Source organism: Vombatus ursinus, unplaced genomic scaffold, assembly GCF_900497805.2.
Source record: "Vombatus ursinus unplaced genomic scaffold, bare-nosed wombat genome assembly UNPS02014809.1, whole genome shotgun sequence".
Classification (NCBI taxonomy): domain Eukaryota; kingdom Metazoa; phylum Chordata; class Mammalia; order Diprotodontia; family Vombatidae; genus Vombatus; species Vombatus ursinus.
In genome coordinates this window covers 18133309-18151776 of record NW_020954587.1, presented here as the reverse complement: position 1 = coordinate 18151776, position 18468 = coordinate 18133309, and the positions used below count along the sequence as shown (strand labels likewise).

The window sequence follows — 18468 nt, the reverse complement described above, 5'->3', positions numbered from 1 at the left end:
ATTTAATCTCCTAAGCTAATGAGCCTCAATTTCCTAAACTGTAAAAGGAATTAAAGTAATACCCCTACTTCACAGAGTTGTTTTGAAGAATGTACTTGATGAACTGTAGAGCATTATCTAAATGCTTGCCTGCATATAAGTGCTCTTGTTTAAGAGGGCAGATAGGCTGGTAAAGGGGCTGATGTCCAAAAATTCTGGCTGTGCCACTTGATACCTATGTGACCTTGGGAAGGTCATTTAACCTCTTTGGGACTCAGTTTCCTCATGTGTAAAGTAGGAGAGTTGGACTCTGGTACCTTAGAGCTCTAAATCTATGATCCAATGAGTATTCAAGAAAATAGGAATTATTTGCCTGTAGAAGAGAAGATTTTGCATGGAACATAATTACTTTCAAGAATTTGGAAAGCTGTCATATGGGAGAAGGATTATTCTTATTCTACTTGATCCCAAAGGACAGAATCATAAGTAATGAAAAGTTGCAGAGAGGCAGATTGAGGCTCTATGTAAGGAAAAACATCCTAATGCTCCAAAGTATATAGGCTGCCTCAGTAAGTTCCCTTTCCTTTGAAGTCTTTAAAGAAAAGGCTACATGACTACTTAAGAGGTACATTATCCAGAGATTCTTGTTCAGGAATAGGTTGGACTGGATGACCTCTGGGGTACCTTCCAACTCAGAATCTGTATGTGAATATGTGTGCATATATGGATTCGTGAATGCACGCACGCGCACACACACGCACACACACACACACACACACACACAAATTATAAAGATCATAATTTAGAAATTGTTACAGCTTCTCAAATCATGCATTGTTTCTGCTTTAGGCTAAAGAACCTGGAACATATACTCTCAGGCAGATGTGCACCTCAGTGGGCCAAGTGCAATTTGTTCTTCCTCATATTTACCCCATAGTACAGTATGATGTCTATTCTCAGGACCCTCAGCTAAAAGTGGAACCATTGACTGGTAAGAATACTTAGATATCTAATTATTTTTAGTATGGATATGAGGTGAAAGAAGGGGGACACATTATAGAATAAGCCTAAAATTTGTTTGTTTTGATCTTCATAGTTTTCTGGTTGCTACTTAAATATGATTTGTCATTGATAAGATGCTACAACATGTATGTTCCTGCCATACATCTCTCAGTTGCCTTTGAATAATACACTATTTTTATTCTTTGGAGATTGTGGTATTCCATAATTTGTAGCAGTATCATTTACATGGTATCATACAGATATCATTGAAAAAGTGTTGATGTTAAAAAGATGTGACATTGTTTCAAGAAGTTTGGTATCATTAACAACACTGTATATACAGCTTGCCAAATGCAATTCAGCTTTTTTGGGGGAAGGTTTTTTTTTTTTGAACCATTTAAACCATTTTTTTGAACCCTTTAAAAGGGTCCATTCAGCTGCATATCATAGTCTGGACAACAGTCATTCTTCATCCACTTAGTTTCTGGATAGTTAGGCAAAGTCTTTTGAGTAATTTCGCATCGCATTTAGGATGTTTTGCAGTGTTCTAGGGCTTGATGCAATCAACACAGTGTCATCCACAGGCAGGAACATCTGGAGGACTTCACCATTGAAAGGAACCCCTTTTCCATTTGGACTCTATGCTGGACAATTCTAATTGACAGTGAAAAACACCATGGCAAAGATGTTTCCCTCTTTTATGCCTCATTTGGAATATTAATACAGACAGTTCTCACTTTATATAAATTCACATTATACAAATTTGACTTTATATAAAGAATTCTGAAAGAAATCTGCATTCCAAAAAAAAAAAGTTAACTTTACTATACAGTACTGTGTTCTCTCTGCTCTTGCCCCTCAGCTCCATGCTCCATGTCCTCCCACCCAGCCCCATCCCCATCAATAAAAAGAAAAATCCTTTTTAAAAAAAAGAAGAAAAGAAAAAAAGAAAACCTCTAAGAGAAAGTAGAAAAGTAGAACAACAGAAGCTTGTGAGCTCGATTTGAAACTGTCAGCATTGAGAGAGAACACCTTTTCCCCATCCATCCACACTTGGGTCCTGTGTGTCTGTCCCATGCCCCTGCCTGTCATCTATTCTCTCTTGTCTGTGTCCATGTCCAGATCCCACATGTCTGCTCCTCACATTTTCTTTCTCTTGGTTCAAGTCAGGCCCTCAGGTGTTCCTCCTCCTGCTCTCACTTCTTTGTCCCCAGCCCCCACACATCCTTGAACCACATGCCAGCTCCCTGCTTCCACATGTGAACAAAGCCCCCTTTTTGCCTCCCTCCCTTCCTTCCCCATGTCCTGTAGCATATTCACATTACGTAGAAATCACTTTACATAGAGGCCTGTGGAACTGTCCACTTACATAAAACAAGAACTGCCTGTAATCATGAGAGCTTTCAAACAAAGTTCTCACTATTGTTGCATTTACCTAGGACTCTTCAGATGATTTTAACATTTACGTAAGGGTTCCCTTGTTGTAGAAGAGCCTTTAGGCTGCATTTTGTTTTAAGTCAAATACGTTTTTATAAACGATTGATAAGCTTAGTGAGATTTTTTAAAAATTCTTTTTAAATAATTTTTGTGACACTGAAGATATCTCCTATAGAATATTATTTGTAAAAACCTACATGTTCCCTTCTCATATTTTCATCGGGGTTAGAGATAGAGACTGATTATGTGATTGCATTGGCATAGTAAACCCCCTCTACCAATGAAGGTTAGGTTGTACACCTTATGGGCTCATAGAGTTGCCTAATGACTTCAGACAGCCTGTATGTGACAAAGGTAGGACTTGAACCCAGGTCTTCTGTCACTAGAGCCACTTCCCTTTCCATTGTGTCACACTACCTTTCTTCATCAAAGGTACTCACGATATATATGTAAATTATTTTCACAAATACTATGTAAAGAAGATCAAGTATAAATGTGGGTTGGTAATTAATCAGTAATTTCCCACTATCCCTTTTTTTTCCAAGCAGTAATACTGTGATTTTTTTCTCGATTATTTAGTATCTATACCTCTGTCCGGTATCATGAGAGTGTATCCCTCAACCTGCTCCAGATTGACACTACCAGCACAGATGTCCTCTGTGACCCACCTTGTTCTAGTCTTTGTTTCTTTTGTCCTCTTTTTAGTTTCATCTTTAGTTTCATTTTATCTGGGATAACCTGACTTAATTCAACCTCATGCTAGGCTTTCTGCAAACTAGTTTTTTCTGCTGCTGGTCAACATCTTCCATACAGGCAAAGAAGAATACATTGCTATTTATTTACATTTCCTTCTTTGTGAATTTCTCTCATTTTAAATTAAAAATCAAAACTGTTTTTTCCTGTGTAATTTTCTTTGCCAGTTTCCTGTGTAATTTTCCTCCTCCTTTTTCTCTACTTTTAATCTACAGAAGTTCCTTGAAACTTTTAAAGAACATCAGTCAGTTTCTCAGCTGATTACTTTTTTAGGAAACACTTTCTGTTCTATACTTAAGTAGACCAAGGACTATATTACAGGAGCAGCAGCTAGCACCAAGCTTCTTACCACTGGTTTCACAGAGAACTAGTCAGTGTTGTAGTGTTGAACTTAGGAGTTAAGAGGTCTAGGTTCAAGTATCAGATATGTCACTAAGTAGCTTATATGGCCTTGTACATATTATTACACTTCTTCTGAGCTTCGGTTTCCTCCTCTGTGAAACAGAGATTGGATGAGGTGAGCTATAAGGTCCCTTCCAATTATGATATCTAACCATTCTGGAGATCATACAAAGTTGTTAATACAAGCCGCTGTTAGTAAATAGTCCTTCCTTTGCCCCTTTTACTCCACTTTCTACTGAATGTCTTCTTCTTTCTCTGAAGTAGAAGCCCTGCAATGCTATTCTTTTTTTGTTTCGATTTTGGTTAGAGAATTTTTTTTTTAATTTATTTATTTTTAGTTTTCAACAATTCCATAAGCTTTTGAGTTTTAAATTTTCTCCCTCTCCAAGACAGAATGCAATCTGATACAGACTCTATATATACATTCCTATTAAACATATTTTCACATTAGTCATTTTGTAAAGAAGAATTGTAAAGAAGGTAGGAGGAACCACAAGAAAGAAGAAACAAAACAAAACAGAAGAAGAAGAAAAAAGCGCAAATAGTATGCTTCAATCTGCATTCAAATTCCATAGTTCTTTCTCTGGATGGTCGATAGCATTTTCCATCATGAGACTTTTGGACATGTCTTAGATCCTTGCATTGCTGAGAAGAGTTATGTCTATCAAAGTTAGTCTTCATACAATGTGGCTATTACTGTGTGTACAAGGTTCTCCTGATTCTACTCACTTCATTCAGCATCAGTCCCTACAAGTCTTTCCAGGTTTTTCTGAAGTCTACTTGCTCATCATTTCATCATTTCTTATAACACAATAGTATTCCATTACATTCATATACCACAACTTGTTCAGCCATTACCCAATTGATGGACATTCCCTCAATTTCCAGTTCTTGGCCACCACAGAAAGAGCTGCTATATGTGGGTCCTTTTCCCATTTGTATGATCTCTTTGGGATACAGCCCTGGAAGTGCTATTTATTGCTGGGTCAAAGGGTATGCACATTTTTATAGCCCTTTGGGAATAGTTCCAAATTGCTCTCCAAAATGGTTGGATCAGTTCACAACTCCACCAACAATGCATTAATGTTCCAATTTTGCCACATCTTCTTCAACATTTATCATTTTCCTGTTTTAGCTTGTTAACCAATCTGATAGGTGGGATATGGTACCTCAGAGTTGTTTTGATTTACATTTCTCTAATCAGTGGCAATTTAGAGCATTTTTTCATATAACTTTAGATAGCTTTAATTTCTTCATCTGAAAACTGCCTGTTCATATCCTTTGACCATTTATCAATTAGGGAATGACTTGTATTCTTATAAATTTGACTTAGTTCTCTATATATTTTAGAAATGAGGCCCTTATCAGAGACACTGGTTGTAAAAATTCTCAGTTTTCTGCTTCCCTCCTAATCTTGGTAGCATTGGCTTTGTTTGTGCAAAAACTTTTCAATTTAATATAATTGAAATTACCCATTTTGCATTTCATAATGTTTTCTATCTCTTGTTTGGTCATAAATTCTTCTGTTCTCCTTAAATCTGACAGGTAAACTGTTCCTTGCTCTCCCAGTTTGTTTATATTATCAGCCTTTATATCTAAATCATATACCCATTTTGATTTTATTTTGGTGTGTGGTGTAAGATTTTGGTCTATTCCTAATTTCTGTCACACTCTTTTCCAGTTTTCCCAGCAGTTTTTGAGTTCTTATCCCAGTGAGTTCTTATCCCAGAAGCTGGGGTCTTTGGATTTATCAAACAGTAGATTACTGTAGTCATTGACCACTGTGTCTTGTGTACCTAACTAGTGCCACTGATCCACCACTCTGTTTCTTAGCCAGTACCAAATAGTTTTGATGATTGCTGCTTTATAATACAATTTAAGATATGGAACAGCTAGACCACCTTCCCTAGCATTTATTTTTATTTGTTCCCTTGATATTCTGGACCTTTTGTTCTTCCAAATGAATCTTGTTATTAGTTTTTCTCGTTCTATAACACAATTTTTTGGTAGTTTGATTGGTATAGCACTGAATAAGTAAATTAACTTAGGTAGAATTGTCATTTTTATTATGTTAGCTCAGCCTACCCATGAGCAACTGATGTTTTTCCAGCTGTGAGATGCTTATATTCACTGACTGCCTGATCTTCCTCCTTTCTCCCTTTCACAGAGATCTTTGGGGCGGGGCATTATGTGAATAAATGTATTGCTGCTTATGAAATTAATACTTGCTAATTTGCTTATGTTTTAATCTAGAAATAAAAATAGGTGTTATTTTTCTCTTCAGATCTGTTTTGTATAAAAACTAGTATAGCAAATAATCAGTGCTGTTATCCAACAAATACCCTTTCATAGAAATCTCATTTTAAACACATGGCCTTTAGGGACAGATTAAAGTCAAACCAATATAATAATTGGATTTTGTTTTGTGTTTTTTTTTTCTTTCCAGACAGCCTTTTAGCTGGTATTCCTCAAAAAGTCAAGTTTACTGTCACTACTGGCTATTATACAATAAAAAATGGGGACAGTCTACAGCTTAGCAATGCAGATGCTATGCTTATTCTATTCCATGCAGAAAATAGAGCAATAATCTATTCTAACACCAGAGGTAAGCATTCAACAGCCACAACATAGACCAGCATGATGTAGTGAAAGTACAGAATTTCCACTTGCACAACTATATTCTAGTTGTTAATTGAGATGTAATATTATTTTATCTTCTCATTTCCATCAAATGGTTATGGATTACGATCTTGTACTGCAGAGTTTATAAGATAGATATATTCCATACACAAGAAAGGTACAGCATTTTTTTTTTTTTTTTTTTTTTTTTGCTTAGGTAACCTCAAAAAAATACATACAAAAGGAGTTACAAAATCAGCCTTTATAGCCAGTGCTATGTATGGACATATGCTTACAAAGTAAATGAACTGAAAAGATCTCTAGTTATTATATACTTCAAAGGGGATTGATTGGAAGAGGAAGAAAGGCATTAATTTGCTGTTTGCTGTTAGTGTATACTTATGTTGGAGCAGAATGGTGTTTGAAATAGCTAGGAAATCACTGCAAGTGCTGCTCAAGGGCTAAGTGGGCACCTTAAAAATCCTTTCCTACATGCCACCTTTCCTTATTAAAGTTGGGAAAACTAATAATGCCATTTTATGATTGTGTAGCACCTTTAGACTTCACAGTTCTTTCAGACATTCTCATTTGGTTCTCTTGACTCTATCATGGCATGATGGAAACTGATGCCTGAGACAGGGAGATGATGTGCTCCCCATTTCATAGCTAATTTCTGCCAAACTCAAACTATAACCTCGGTCTTCTAGTTTCTTGTCCATGCCAGCTGTTTGTTTTTTTTAAGTGGTGTCTCATCCTCCTGCCTCCATTTGCAGTTTTCCCTTAATCCTCCTGTGCAGACTTGGCCTTCCCTAGTAATAGAGGTTGTCATGAACATGACTTTGTATCCCTATTGCATTGTCTAATAACATGAAAAAGAAGAAATGAAGGCAGAGGAATAATTCTGAAACTGCATTTTGTGTCATTTTTAGAAAAATCTTCAGAAGCGTCACTCATGATTCAGTCCTCAGAGAAAGTCACCAGTGTCAGTTTGCCGATGGCTCCTGCATACCACATGATTGAGTTTGAATTGGAGGTTCTTTCTTTACCTTCTGCTCCAACAACTTCAGGGGAAAGTGACAAACTAGGGAATAAAGAACCTCATAGGAAAAATAAAGAGAAACAGAAAGCTGGCAACTGCATGGTTACTCTAGACCAAAAAGTAAGATGTGGGGGTTTTTTTTTAACATTTTTTTTTTATATTTAAGCATGTTATACTCTTGAAAGTATTAAAAATGAAAATGATAGTAACTTCTGCTTAACATTCCCATTAAGCAATTAAATTGCTTAAGTACCCAAAGTCCAAAAGACTACTTCAACAGAAGTCAGTGATATAGAGGATTTATTAATTCCATCAACATCAAATGAGTTTTTCCACTTATTTTTGTTACTCTCCAACCTTTGGTTAAGGGGGTACATGAAAGCCCACTTGCAAAAAAAAAAAATGAGCACAAATTTAGGGATGGAAGCAATTCTACAAGAAGAATAACAGTTGCATAGGATTCTGGGGGTTTTGGTTAGGGAGACAATTTATGTCTATCTGGAACTATCACTTTCAAGTAATTTTTGTGACAGTGACCTTGCCTAGTTAGTATATTAAAATGACAGGCCGATATTACCTGGTATGTTCTGTTTTTGTCTACTGAAAACTTAAAGTTGATGAGAGAACATACGTCAGCATGTAATTTTTCCTTGCTACTTATTAGTAACTTTTTGATCAAGAATATTTGATCACTGACTCAGGAGTCAGACAACTTAGGTTTAAATCTGGCCTCTGACACTACCTGTGTGACCTTAGGCAAGTCACTTAACCTCCCTGGGCCTCAATTTCTTCTTCAGTAAAATGAGAGGGTTAGATTAGATAATGGCCTCTGAGGTCTCTTCTAGCCTTAGATATGTGATCTTGTGTAATTCCTGAAATTGTGAATGATGTTTGATTTCATGTTAGAGTCTTTTTAACAGAATCCAAGTTTGAAGTTTCTAGATCTGAATACGTGCCAGATATCATCAATGAGTTCAGCCTGTAAGTTAGTGGTAATTGTTAGGGTGTGCATATACATTTTTTTCTTTTAGTTAGCCCTTTTCTAGGGTATGGTTTTTGTTCTAGGATTGCCCATATTCATATAAATATGCTATTTGCAGCTGGTGGTTCTTTGGAGCAATGCCAACACTGAACAGCAAAGCAATAAAGAAAAAAGAATTATGATTTTTTTAAAAATATACATTTTATATACTATTGCATTGATATATAATTATCTCAGACCAAATGTAGTCAGCTGAATAATTTTCTTCCTGAATAGATTTCTATTACTTGAAGGAAATGTGGCTAAAGGAGATCTTCCCCTTTTTCATATCTCTTACACCTCACCTTCACTTTGAAAAATAAGGTTTGAGCTTACATATGTAGTCTGTTTGCCCCAAGATTCCAAAATAATTGGTAGGTTTAGTCAGTGTTGCTGTTTGGTGTCACGTAGACTCAACAGTTGGATGACAAACTAATTTTCAGATTGATTTGGTGTGATTTGGGCCCAGCCTAACAAAATGATTTCTGATTGTCATCTGCTGCTTATTTTTTAAAAATTTATTTTTGTGTTATGTATTCATAAGCAGTGGTTGCTAATAGGCTGATGTATTCACCTAATAGTAGTAGCAGCAAGGTCCCTTTCATTGGCCATACATAAATATAAGTCTCTAGCCATGGTTACTCTCTCCACTGGTGACGACAAAAATAAATACTTTCCACGAAACCCAAGTATGAACAATCACTAATCCATATTTTTGTGTAATGGTAAGAGACCTTGCTGCTACTTGGTGACGACAACAGATTCTTATTGGTGACACTTAAAGACTGTTTTGGCAAATCTCGTTATGTATTTTACTTGTGTATGAATCTGACTGTGGGCTCCTTTTTTCGGTGGCTTTGTTTGCTTGATTTTATCCATCATTCAGAAGGATGATATTTGCAGTCATGAAAAGTAAGTGGGGTTGGAGAATAGGGGTGGTATTTTTAAAGTCACATGACTACCATGAATGTAATTTTTTCCCTTTTTAGGTGTCTATTGATTGTCCATGGTCAATTTACTCCACTATTATTGCATTAACATTCAATATACCTTTTAAGGCCACCCATTCTTTGCTGTCAGCCGGAAAACGGTAATTAAATATTAATGATTTATTTCTTTTCCCAAAATGTCTGAAGTAGAGACACTGTTTTTCCAGGCATAACTGTAGTGAAGAGGGAGGGGAGGAGTGGGGCCTTCTTTTTTTTTTTTTTCAAATGATCATAAATAAAGAAGAATAACTTTATAGAATCTTAGTCATCTTTGAAACTGTTGAGGAAGATACCAGAGGATATTAGGTTTGATTATGTGTGTAGGAAGTGATTTGGAAAGTAGTTCTTAGCCAATATTTTAGTTTGTTTCAAAAGGTTTTTTGGCTTCTTCTCATTTTAAGTTCAACAGTTACTGGAAAGCTTTTAGTATAGATGTTTTTTACTCACAAAATCCCTTTGTTTTACCTTGTTTCTTGAGCAAAAAAATAACTAAATTCCAAAGTAAAATAAAGCTTCCATTAAATCTGAAAAAAAAAATCATAGGCTCAAAGATTTAGAAGTAAAAGGTACCTCAGAGGTCATCTGGTCCAATCCCGCTTCCCTTTTTTTTTTCCCCACCCCTCACAAATGAGGAAACTGAGGCTCACAAAGGTAAAGTAACTCATTCATGGTAATAAGTAATTAAACCAGGGGTTTGAATCTGTGTCCCCAGATTCTTAATTTTTTCTTCTACTTCAGCCTTTCCCAACATGGCCACCATCTTCTGGACACATCCATTTTTAAATGTCTCTCTTAAAACATGGTGCTCAGAACTGATCATAATTTTCTAGATGTGTCAAGTGTTTATTTCAGGCAAAATTCCATCATTCAGTCTATAATTCCAGACAATCAACTTCTTATATTTGTCATACTTCTGTACTTTTTTTGTTCACCTTTTGGAAAAGTAGTAATGATAGGTGCTTCTAGTTTCCAAAAACTCAGGTAAGAGTAATAAATTGTAAAAAAAAAAAAGAAAAAAAAAATACTACATTTCTGTGTGCTCTTCCTGAAAGATTTTATGAAGTGAATTAACTGAGGGTGTTAAAACCATGCCTTATCAGCTAATGAAGAGGTCTCATATCTCTTTAGCTGGCACACAGATTACCTAGAAATCAGGACTGTTCACCTTGTTATATGAGAGGACCAAAAATTTTTTCCCAAATATAAAATCTGTCAAATGAGGGCCAACCTATTAACATTTTCTTGTGTTTTTTTTTAACCTTTGTAATTCAAATATAAATGATAGGTGCTCACTATCTATGCAATGTGTGAAGACCACATATGTTCTTTTTAGGCCAGACATGTACTTTGATTTTACACGAAAGAAAATAAACTACACATACCTGGTTACTTTTAGGAACCTGAATTAGAGGAGCATTTTTTGCCCTGTATTGGTCCCTATTATGCTCATTTGAATTAGAGCTTAAGGGACCCTGAAGGCCAGAAGGGTGGAGTGATTTGTCTAAAGTGTCACACAATTAGTGTAAAGCCACAGTTCACATCCAGGTCCTCTAACTTCAAACTAAAGGTTCCTTCTGTTACATCAAGCTGCTTCTCATGAAATAGAAACTTTTTTAAAAATCCTCTTCAGAGACTAGTGAGCTAAGTTGTTAATTCCATAGAATAGGCCTTGATACTAACCATTCTAAAAGAAATATTGAAATTTTTATTTTATCTTGCCTTTCATAGTTCTTGCTTATTATATATAATTGCCATCATCCTACCTTTCTAGCCTTTTCCCATATTATTGCTCTCCATATGCTCTATACTCCATTCCAGCCTAAAATGGGCTACTCTCTGTCTCCTGCTTTTGTTCAAGTCATTCTCTTTGCCTGTAATGCCCTTTCTCCGTGTCTTCACCTTTTGAATTCTTACTCTTCATCTAAGCCCAAATTAAATGCAGCCATCTCCCAGAAGCCTTTCCTAATCTGCAAATTGAAAATTACTTTCTCTCACAGACCTCATGTGAGCACTTTGTCTTATAACCCTCTCATTGTAAATATTATGGGTTATAGTTATCTATGTGGGTATTTTAGCCCTACAATATATGCTGTAAGCTCTTTGAGGTCAGCACTCGGCTTTAGCTAAACCTTATATCTCTGCCTAGTGCCTAACAGAGTACTCTGTAATAAATGTTTTGTTCATTTTGAAATTAAATTGAAATCTCAGTTCCTCAGTGAATCCTTAAAATTTGAAGAGATTATACTTCTGTTTTCTTTCCAATATAGTTCATTGAAATTCTTATTAACACTGACTTGTGAGGTTTTGACATGATAATACAAATTGAGTTGGTGTAATGGAAGAAGAGGGAGATGGGGAGAATATTTCATGTTCTGTTTTAGAAGACATCAGAATAGCTTGTTTAAAAAAGTTGGCTCTTACCAGCATAGTTCTACATTAGGAATCAACAAAATAAATGCATCTAGGGCTGAATTATATCTTTTTGGCCATTGCTATCTTATCTCATCATTTTGTAGATCCTATATAAATATGACGTTGTTATTATTTGATTCTTAGATTAGTTCTTTTTAGCAAGACAGAAGGAAAATTATTAAACTTTGTGGAAATTTTAATTTTCCTTTTTGTTCATTTTTTTTTCCTTTTCTGTTCCAGGAAATATATTCAAGTTTGTGTCCAGAATTTGTCAGAACTTGGCTTCCAGCTATCAGATAGTAACCTTATAGATATTGGTAATAGCCCAGAGCTGCAACTAGTTCCATTAAACACTAAGTGCCAGCAGGTAAAATTTTTCTCAAACTCTGCTTTTGTTTCTCAGCCAAATAACCAGGGTGAAGCTGAAGCTTGTAAAGTGTAAGGTCTAGGTTTGCAATATTACACAACTTTTGGATAAGTCATTTAGCCTCTCTATTTCCTCATCTCTAAACTAAGAACGTTGCTACTTTTATTACCTACCTTACAAAACTGTTTTAAGGAAAGTGCTTTGTCAATTGTAAAGTACTAACTACATCAGCATGAGCCACTAGTCTTCTCCTTCTGTGGTACCCTTGATTAGTAAAGCGCTAGATCCATGAGAGGCATTCTATGAATGTTTGTTCACTTTGAAATAATACAAAGAAGAGCACCGGCCCTGAAGTCAGGAGGACCTGAGTTCAAATCCAGCCTCAGACCAAACACTTGACACTTACTAGCTGTGTGACCCTGGGCAAGTCACTTAACCCCAATTGCCTAAAAAAAATAAATAAATAAATAAAATGAAAATAACACAAAGAAAGAAAAAATCTTATCAATGAGTAATTAAATAGTAAAACTTACTTTAGTTCCCTGAATTTTATCTAACATGCTATAGCTGCATATAGTCGTATTTCGTTTTGTTGCCTTTCAGTGGATATACTGTGGACCTAGGGAGAGGATGAAAATCATTACCTAGATCTCCTAATATCAGTTTATATTAATTTGTACATGAGTACTATCTACATGGGTACTGTCATTACATGTTGTAGTTGGGAATGCCTTTTCTCTCTAGCTTGAAAGGCCTAGAGTTAGAATAGCTGGTTATATGAAAAGTGAGGATTCATATATGACAATAGTTCTGTCAAAGAAACTTGTGTTTGTCCACACTGTCTGGCTGCATTTAACCTTGCTTCTGCTGATATTTTTCTGTGTTTTTAAAGTATACTTGGTTTTTGTTTGGTGGGGAAACTGAAAAGTTTTTTATGTCGTTTTTTATAAATATATCTTTTGAGCATTCTGAAAGGCTTCTCCATAAGTTATTTCTGAACATCAGAACTTTGTAGTTTTATCCTCTTACCTTTAATTGTGGCTTTATGCAAAGCTATTGTACAGTCCCTAAATTAAGTTCTACTTATTCTTTTTTAACTTGATGTTGCATATCAAATAATTGGCATAAATGTAAGCATATACTTCGTGAGGTTTTTTTTTAAGTCAGCTTTGTTAGAATGATCATTTTTACCCTGTTATGGAAGTGTCTGGTGGGCTGCCACACATTGGAAAATTATCTTTGTTTTATTTTATTTTGTGATCCCTTCTGCTTTGTAGCTTACAGAATCGTAAAAAATTAAACCATTTTTTACCGGTTTGTGCAGTATTTTGCAAAGCCAGGCAGGAGGATGTGAGGAAAGTGGTGGGTGATGCAGAACCAAATAACAGCATATACATATAGGTATATCATAAAAGAGGGCCTTGGTTAAAAAAAAACGAAAACATAATGTTGCCTATGCGTAAAACAAATGTTTAATTTAAACTGGAATGGCTAATTTTGTTATATATGATACTTTCAGAATTGTTCATAAAAAATTATCACTTTTTTACAGCACATCTACAGCAAGCAGTCAGTGTTCTTTGTGTGGGAGCTAATGTGGACAAAGGAACTTCCACCTTCTCTGCATTGTCACTTTTCACTTGATTTTTATCCAGCTTCTGAAGACCGGTCCATTTCCTTAAAACCATATAGTTATGAGTTCCAAGTGGAAAATTTTTTTGTAGGTATTATATTGATATGTACTTTACAGTGTTTTAAAGAAGAGTTTGGGAAGGGATAATATTTAAAAATATATGAAAAGAAATTACCTTTTTAAAAGTATTCTGGTTAGAATATAAATTCTTTAAGTAAGTTGTATACATTCTATATGCTGTCCGTCTATAATATACAAGTTTTATTCAGGAAGTACTATAAGACAAGTGATGGTTATTCATGTTAACTTGGAATGTATTATCATTGACTCTCTTTAGATTTTAATTTCCAGACACTTTTCCTATAATACATCTAAATACTATACTGTAATAGTCCAAACAGGTAATCTTGGTTAGCTCCTGTTTATGTCAGTTTATTAAAATATATTTAAAAACAGCCTTTACTGCTTCTTTAAAGAACTCAAATACTTTTTCTTTTTTAAATAAAATTTATGGATAGATATCTTTTGTTTTTACATCACCTAAATTTTCCTCTGTCTCTCCTCCCAGAGATCCATGTAACAAAGAATTTTTTTAAAAGAAAAAGAGGAAGAAGAGAAAAAGTCAGCATAATCAGTCAATATGTTGAAAAAAATAAGAAACATTATGTCATTGTCCACACTCATAGACCTTCCCACCTCTGCAAAGGATTGAATAAATAACTTTTTCATATAAATATTGCAGACTCTTTTTTAGCTTAAATTGTGTAATTCCAGAAAGCTTTTAAAATCATGAAGACATCCTTTAATTTTTGTGTTCAAAATCCAGGCTCTATTTAAAATATTTGCAAATGAGGGGCAGCTAAGTGGCACAGTAGATAGAACACCAGCCCTGGAATCAGGAGGACCTGAGTTCAAATGCAGCCTCAGACACATGATACTTACTAGCTATATGACTCTAGGCAAGTCACTTAACCTCAGTTGTCTCACCAAAAAAAAAAATTGTTTTGCAAATGTTATTTTATCAAGTCATTTACTCATAAACGACTTGGCATTGAATTTTTGTAGTTGGAGGCCAAAATAATATTAAGGTTATTCTGATGCCTTTCTCCCTAAAAGAGATTTAATAGGTTGACTGATTAAGTATTATATCAGGATGCATACATATATACACTTATACGTATGTATATGTAATATGTGTATATATACACACACATATTTATATTTATAGACACCAACTTGAATATATTTCCTGAAACAGAAAAAGAAAAAAATGAACACAAAGGAAAATTGAAATTTCCACAGAGTTCAAGAACTTTAAATGTATTTCTTATCTTGCTCAAAGGAACTAATCTAAGGATCAAGTAATGACATACCATATTCATATAGGATTTACAAAATGTTCTAAGACAGCAATGGCCAAAAGAGATGTAATTGAGCTCTATATGCTTTCATTTTGTTTATTCCTTATGTAGATCTATACCAGTAAGAGCCAACTTTTCTAAACAATGCACATACATACATACATACATACATACATATCTACACATAACACACACACACACACACACACAGTCCATGGTAGCTTAATTTTTTTTTTACCTTATCTTCCAGTTGCCAAATAGTATGTTCTAATGTGAGAGTTAGGTGTATAAATATATCATTGCCAGATTTTCCTCTTCCTCCCAAGATTCTTTCTCTCGCTTCCTTCCTGAAAAGCCTACTTAATGTTAGCTAATGAGTGAACTTAAACTGTTGGTAGTTATTCTTCAAGCAGAAAAATGCATCAGAAACAGTAAAACTTGCTAGAGTTGCTGCAGCAGGTGAGCATCCATGTATATATCAAGCAGAAAATGGTATTGGAGAATTTTGAGTATGATTCACAACTGTAGTCTCAATAGATACCATTTAGATAATCCCACGAGCTAGTAAGTAAGTATTAAGTAGTAAAATCAGTTTGATAAGAAAATAGCAATTTAGATATATTCTCTTAATTTGTTAATTTTAGGATCAGAGCTTCCTAGGCTGTACTTATTCTGACTTTATCTCTAATAGTGCTTTGAGAGCTTCACAGCATCCAAGCTTTCTTTCCTTTCTCTTTAATTAGAAAGCATAAATTAGCTTCCAGATAACTTCCTAATAGGTTATCAAAGAGAGCATATTAATTACTTCCTTGCCATTCTTATCTCTGAATATTCTTGACTTTTATTACCTTTCTTACATCTTATTTTTCATATAAATTTTTCTTTCCTACGCAGTCTACCTGTATATGCTTATTTTTAGGCAGCAAAAAATCCCTATCATCAGTGCCCCTTGTGTCCATATATATTCAAAAGACTGTCTAAATCCATGTAAAAAGTGCTTTTTGTATTAGGAGAAAACTACCTTGGCAACCAAGTTACTCTTTCCTCCCCTTTCCAGATGATCAAAACTAATTATCTTAGATTTACCTGTAAAAACTGTGTATACATTGCTAAAAGATTAGATTTTAGTTATCCTTATAAATCCTTGCAGATTTTTTTAACCTGACTTGAGGCTTCTGACAGCTTGATTTTCTTTCTTCAAAAGGCTTGTCCCTTTTTCCTCTGAGCATGCCTACCCCCAAAAGTGAATGTCAGAGTGTGAACCCATTATCGCCTTAAACAAATTTTGATTCTCTAGTTATTGGTAATAGTTATGTTTTCTGCAAATGCTAATATAGTAATCATATGTTAGAAGTTAATTTAGAATTGGTTCTTCAGTAGTAATGGTGTCATAAAGCTATTTCATCTTTAAGAAAAGACATGTAAAATAACTAGCTTCAAAGTGTTCATTTATCACTTTATAGCCTCATCGGTGCTCCTTTTTAGAAAACAATTTGCAGCATTCAGCAGTTGCACATAACTCATTATCCAGGTGGGCGTGTCTTAAGTATAATTCATTCTTAACAATAGCTAATTAATTTTCCTCTGTATCTTTCTCCCTCACCCAGACATTATATAATGTGAAAGCTGAGATATTCCCTCCTTTAGGAACAGAGTATTGTAAAACAGGTTCACTCTGTTCTTTGGAGGTGTCCATCACACGACTTTCTGACCTCTTGGAGGTGGATAAGGATGAGGCATTAACAGAATCCGATGACTATTGTACGACAAAACTTATGTATGAAGGTGAGTCTATAGACTTTCTCATTGTAATATTGTGAATAATTAAATGGCCTACTTCATATTAGATTTTATGAGGTAGTTTTGCTCTTATATATTACAAAGCTTATGTCTTCCTAACACTTACAAGGTTTTGATATCAAAATAATTTGCTTCCCTTTTAAATTGGAATGCACAGTTGCATTTCATCATGTAATGAGGTCTTAAATAAACAAGTTACTAAAATTCATTTGCAGATTTTGGATCCAGTCATTTTTCCCTTTTTGTGAATGACTCATCCCTTTATTTTCAGCCCTGGCCTCTCCTTTAAACTCCTGGTGTGCATTCCTAGTTTACTCACTGGATGTTTCCACTACTTCGAATTCATCATATCTAAAACTGAATTTCTCTTGACCCTGAATCTAGGTAACATTCCTGGCTTCCCTGATTGTTTTAGTCCTGCCCATTCTTCAATACATAGCTTCCATCTCTTCCATTAAACCTTCCATGATCAATGCCACTTAGAGTGATCTTTCTATCCTCTGCACTCTTGTTTTGCCTATAATGTTGATTTGGCAACTTACCATACACTCTTTGGACATCATCGTATACTTTTGAATCTTTTCATTTTTGAACATAACTAGATTGTAAATAAGCTATATAGTCAGGGATTTTCTGTCATACTTCTTTATATTTCTCACAGTATCTTGTACAGGACAAGTGTCATAATAAAAGATACTTGGTATCTATTAAATGAATTAATAGGGCTCTATATCACTTTTTGAGTGATTTTCTTCTACTTGCTCCATTTTTTTCTTGTGGACAAAAGTTTATTTGCCTTTTCTCTCCCATGACCTCTTCAAGGATATATCATTTCATTTGTGTGCCTATTCCCTGCAGTAATTCAGATTGCAACCCTTCTTTGCCTTAGTAGATGCTAGTCATTGGTAAATGAAAAAAATTATCTATTACCCTAAGTGGTCTGGTAACCAATTTTCTGTGAGTTCTCAAAAGCTTGACCGGGGGAGCACAAGCTCTGATAGATCCTACCAAAATGCAAATTTTATGTGTCATCACTCGACTATGTGCCTTAGCTAACCCATCTAAATGTGGAGAGGCTTATGATCAGGTTGCCACTAGATGATCAATTTTTTTTTTGGTCATTCTAATTCATAAAGAATATCTAATAAAGGCTACCTCCTCTACTCCTTCAAGATAGCACATGTACAGAAGGTTGTACAAAGGCTCTCAGCTGTAGCTATGGTTGCAAGAGGAGGAACTATATGAAAATCCTGTGCTGACTTGTAAAGGTTGAGTCCAGTTAAGAGAGGCTGAAATTGGAAATCTTCTGAATTAGTTTTGGAATCTTAACTCAGGTATTGACATCTAAAGGTGCTATAGGTTTTTTCCAAACTGCATGCTTTCACTCCATCAGTGAGAACTTTTTTTGTCTCAGAATTTTTCAGCCACTTTGTGGAATCTAGGTAGACTAACGCATGTAACAATTGCAGTACGTAATTTGAAGACGGCCAAGTCTAAAAATATGCTAGGGGCCTGGGTAAGTGAGATGGTTCATCTTCTCTACTATGTCGATGGAATTCTGAAATAACAAGTTGTAACTACTGCATCTAATTTAAAAAAAAGTATAGTTGAAGACTTTCTGCAGAAAAACAAGGCTAGAGGAATTTATCATGTC

The 18468-nt window shown here is 34.9% G+C and overlaps 1 protein-coding gene across 3 annotated transcripts in view; it reads left to right on the top strand.

Moving 5' to 3' along the window:
- Positions 1-18468, top strand: part of TRAPPC10 (trafficking protein particle complex 10) — a 104921-nt gene that overhangs the window by 71612 nt on the left and 14841 nt on the right. For all 3 annotated transcript variants that reach the window (XM_027875508.1, XM_027875509.1, XM_027875510.1), the window contains 7 exons: positions 829-970; positions 6020-6178; positions 7122-7351; positions 9242-9342; positions 11894-12020; positions 13573-13740; positions 16622-16799. In XM_027875508.1, coding sequence (XP_027731309.1) covers positions 829-970; positions 6020-6178; positions 7122-7351; positions 9242-9342; positions 11894-12020; positions 13573-13740; positions 16622-16799 — 1105 coding nt within the window. The remainder of the gene's footprint in view (positions 1-828; positions 971-6019; positions 6179-7121; positions 7352-9241; positions 9343-11893; positions 12021-13572; positions 13741-16621; positions 16800-18468) is intronic.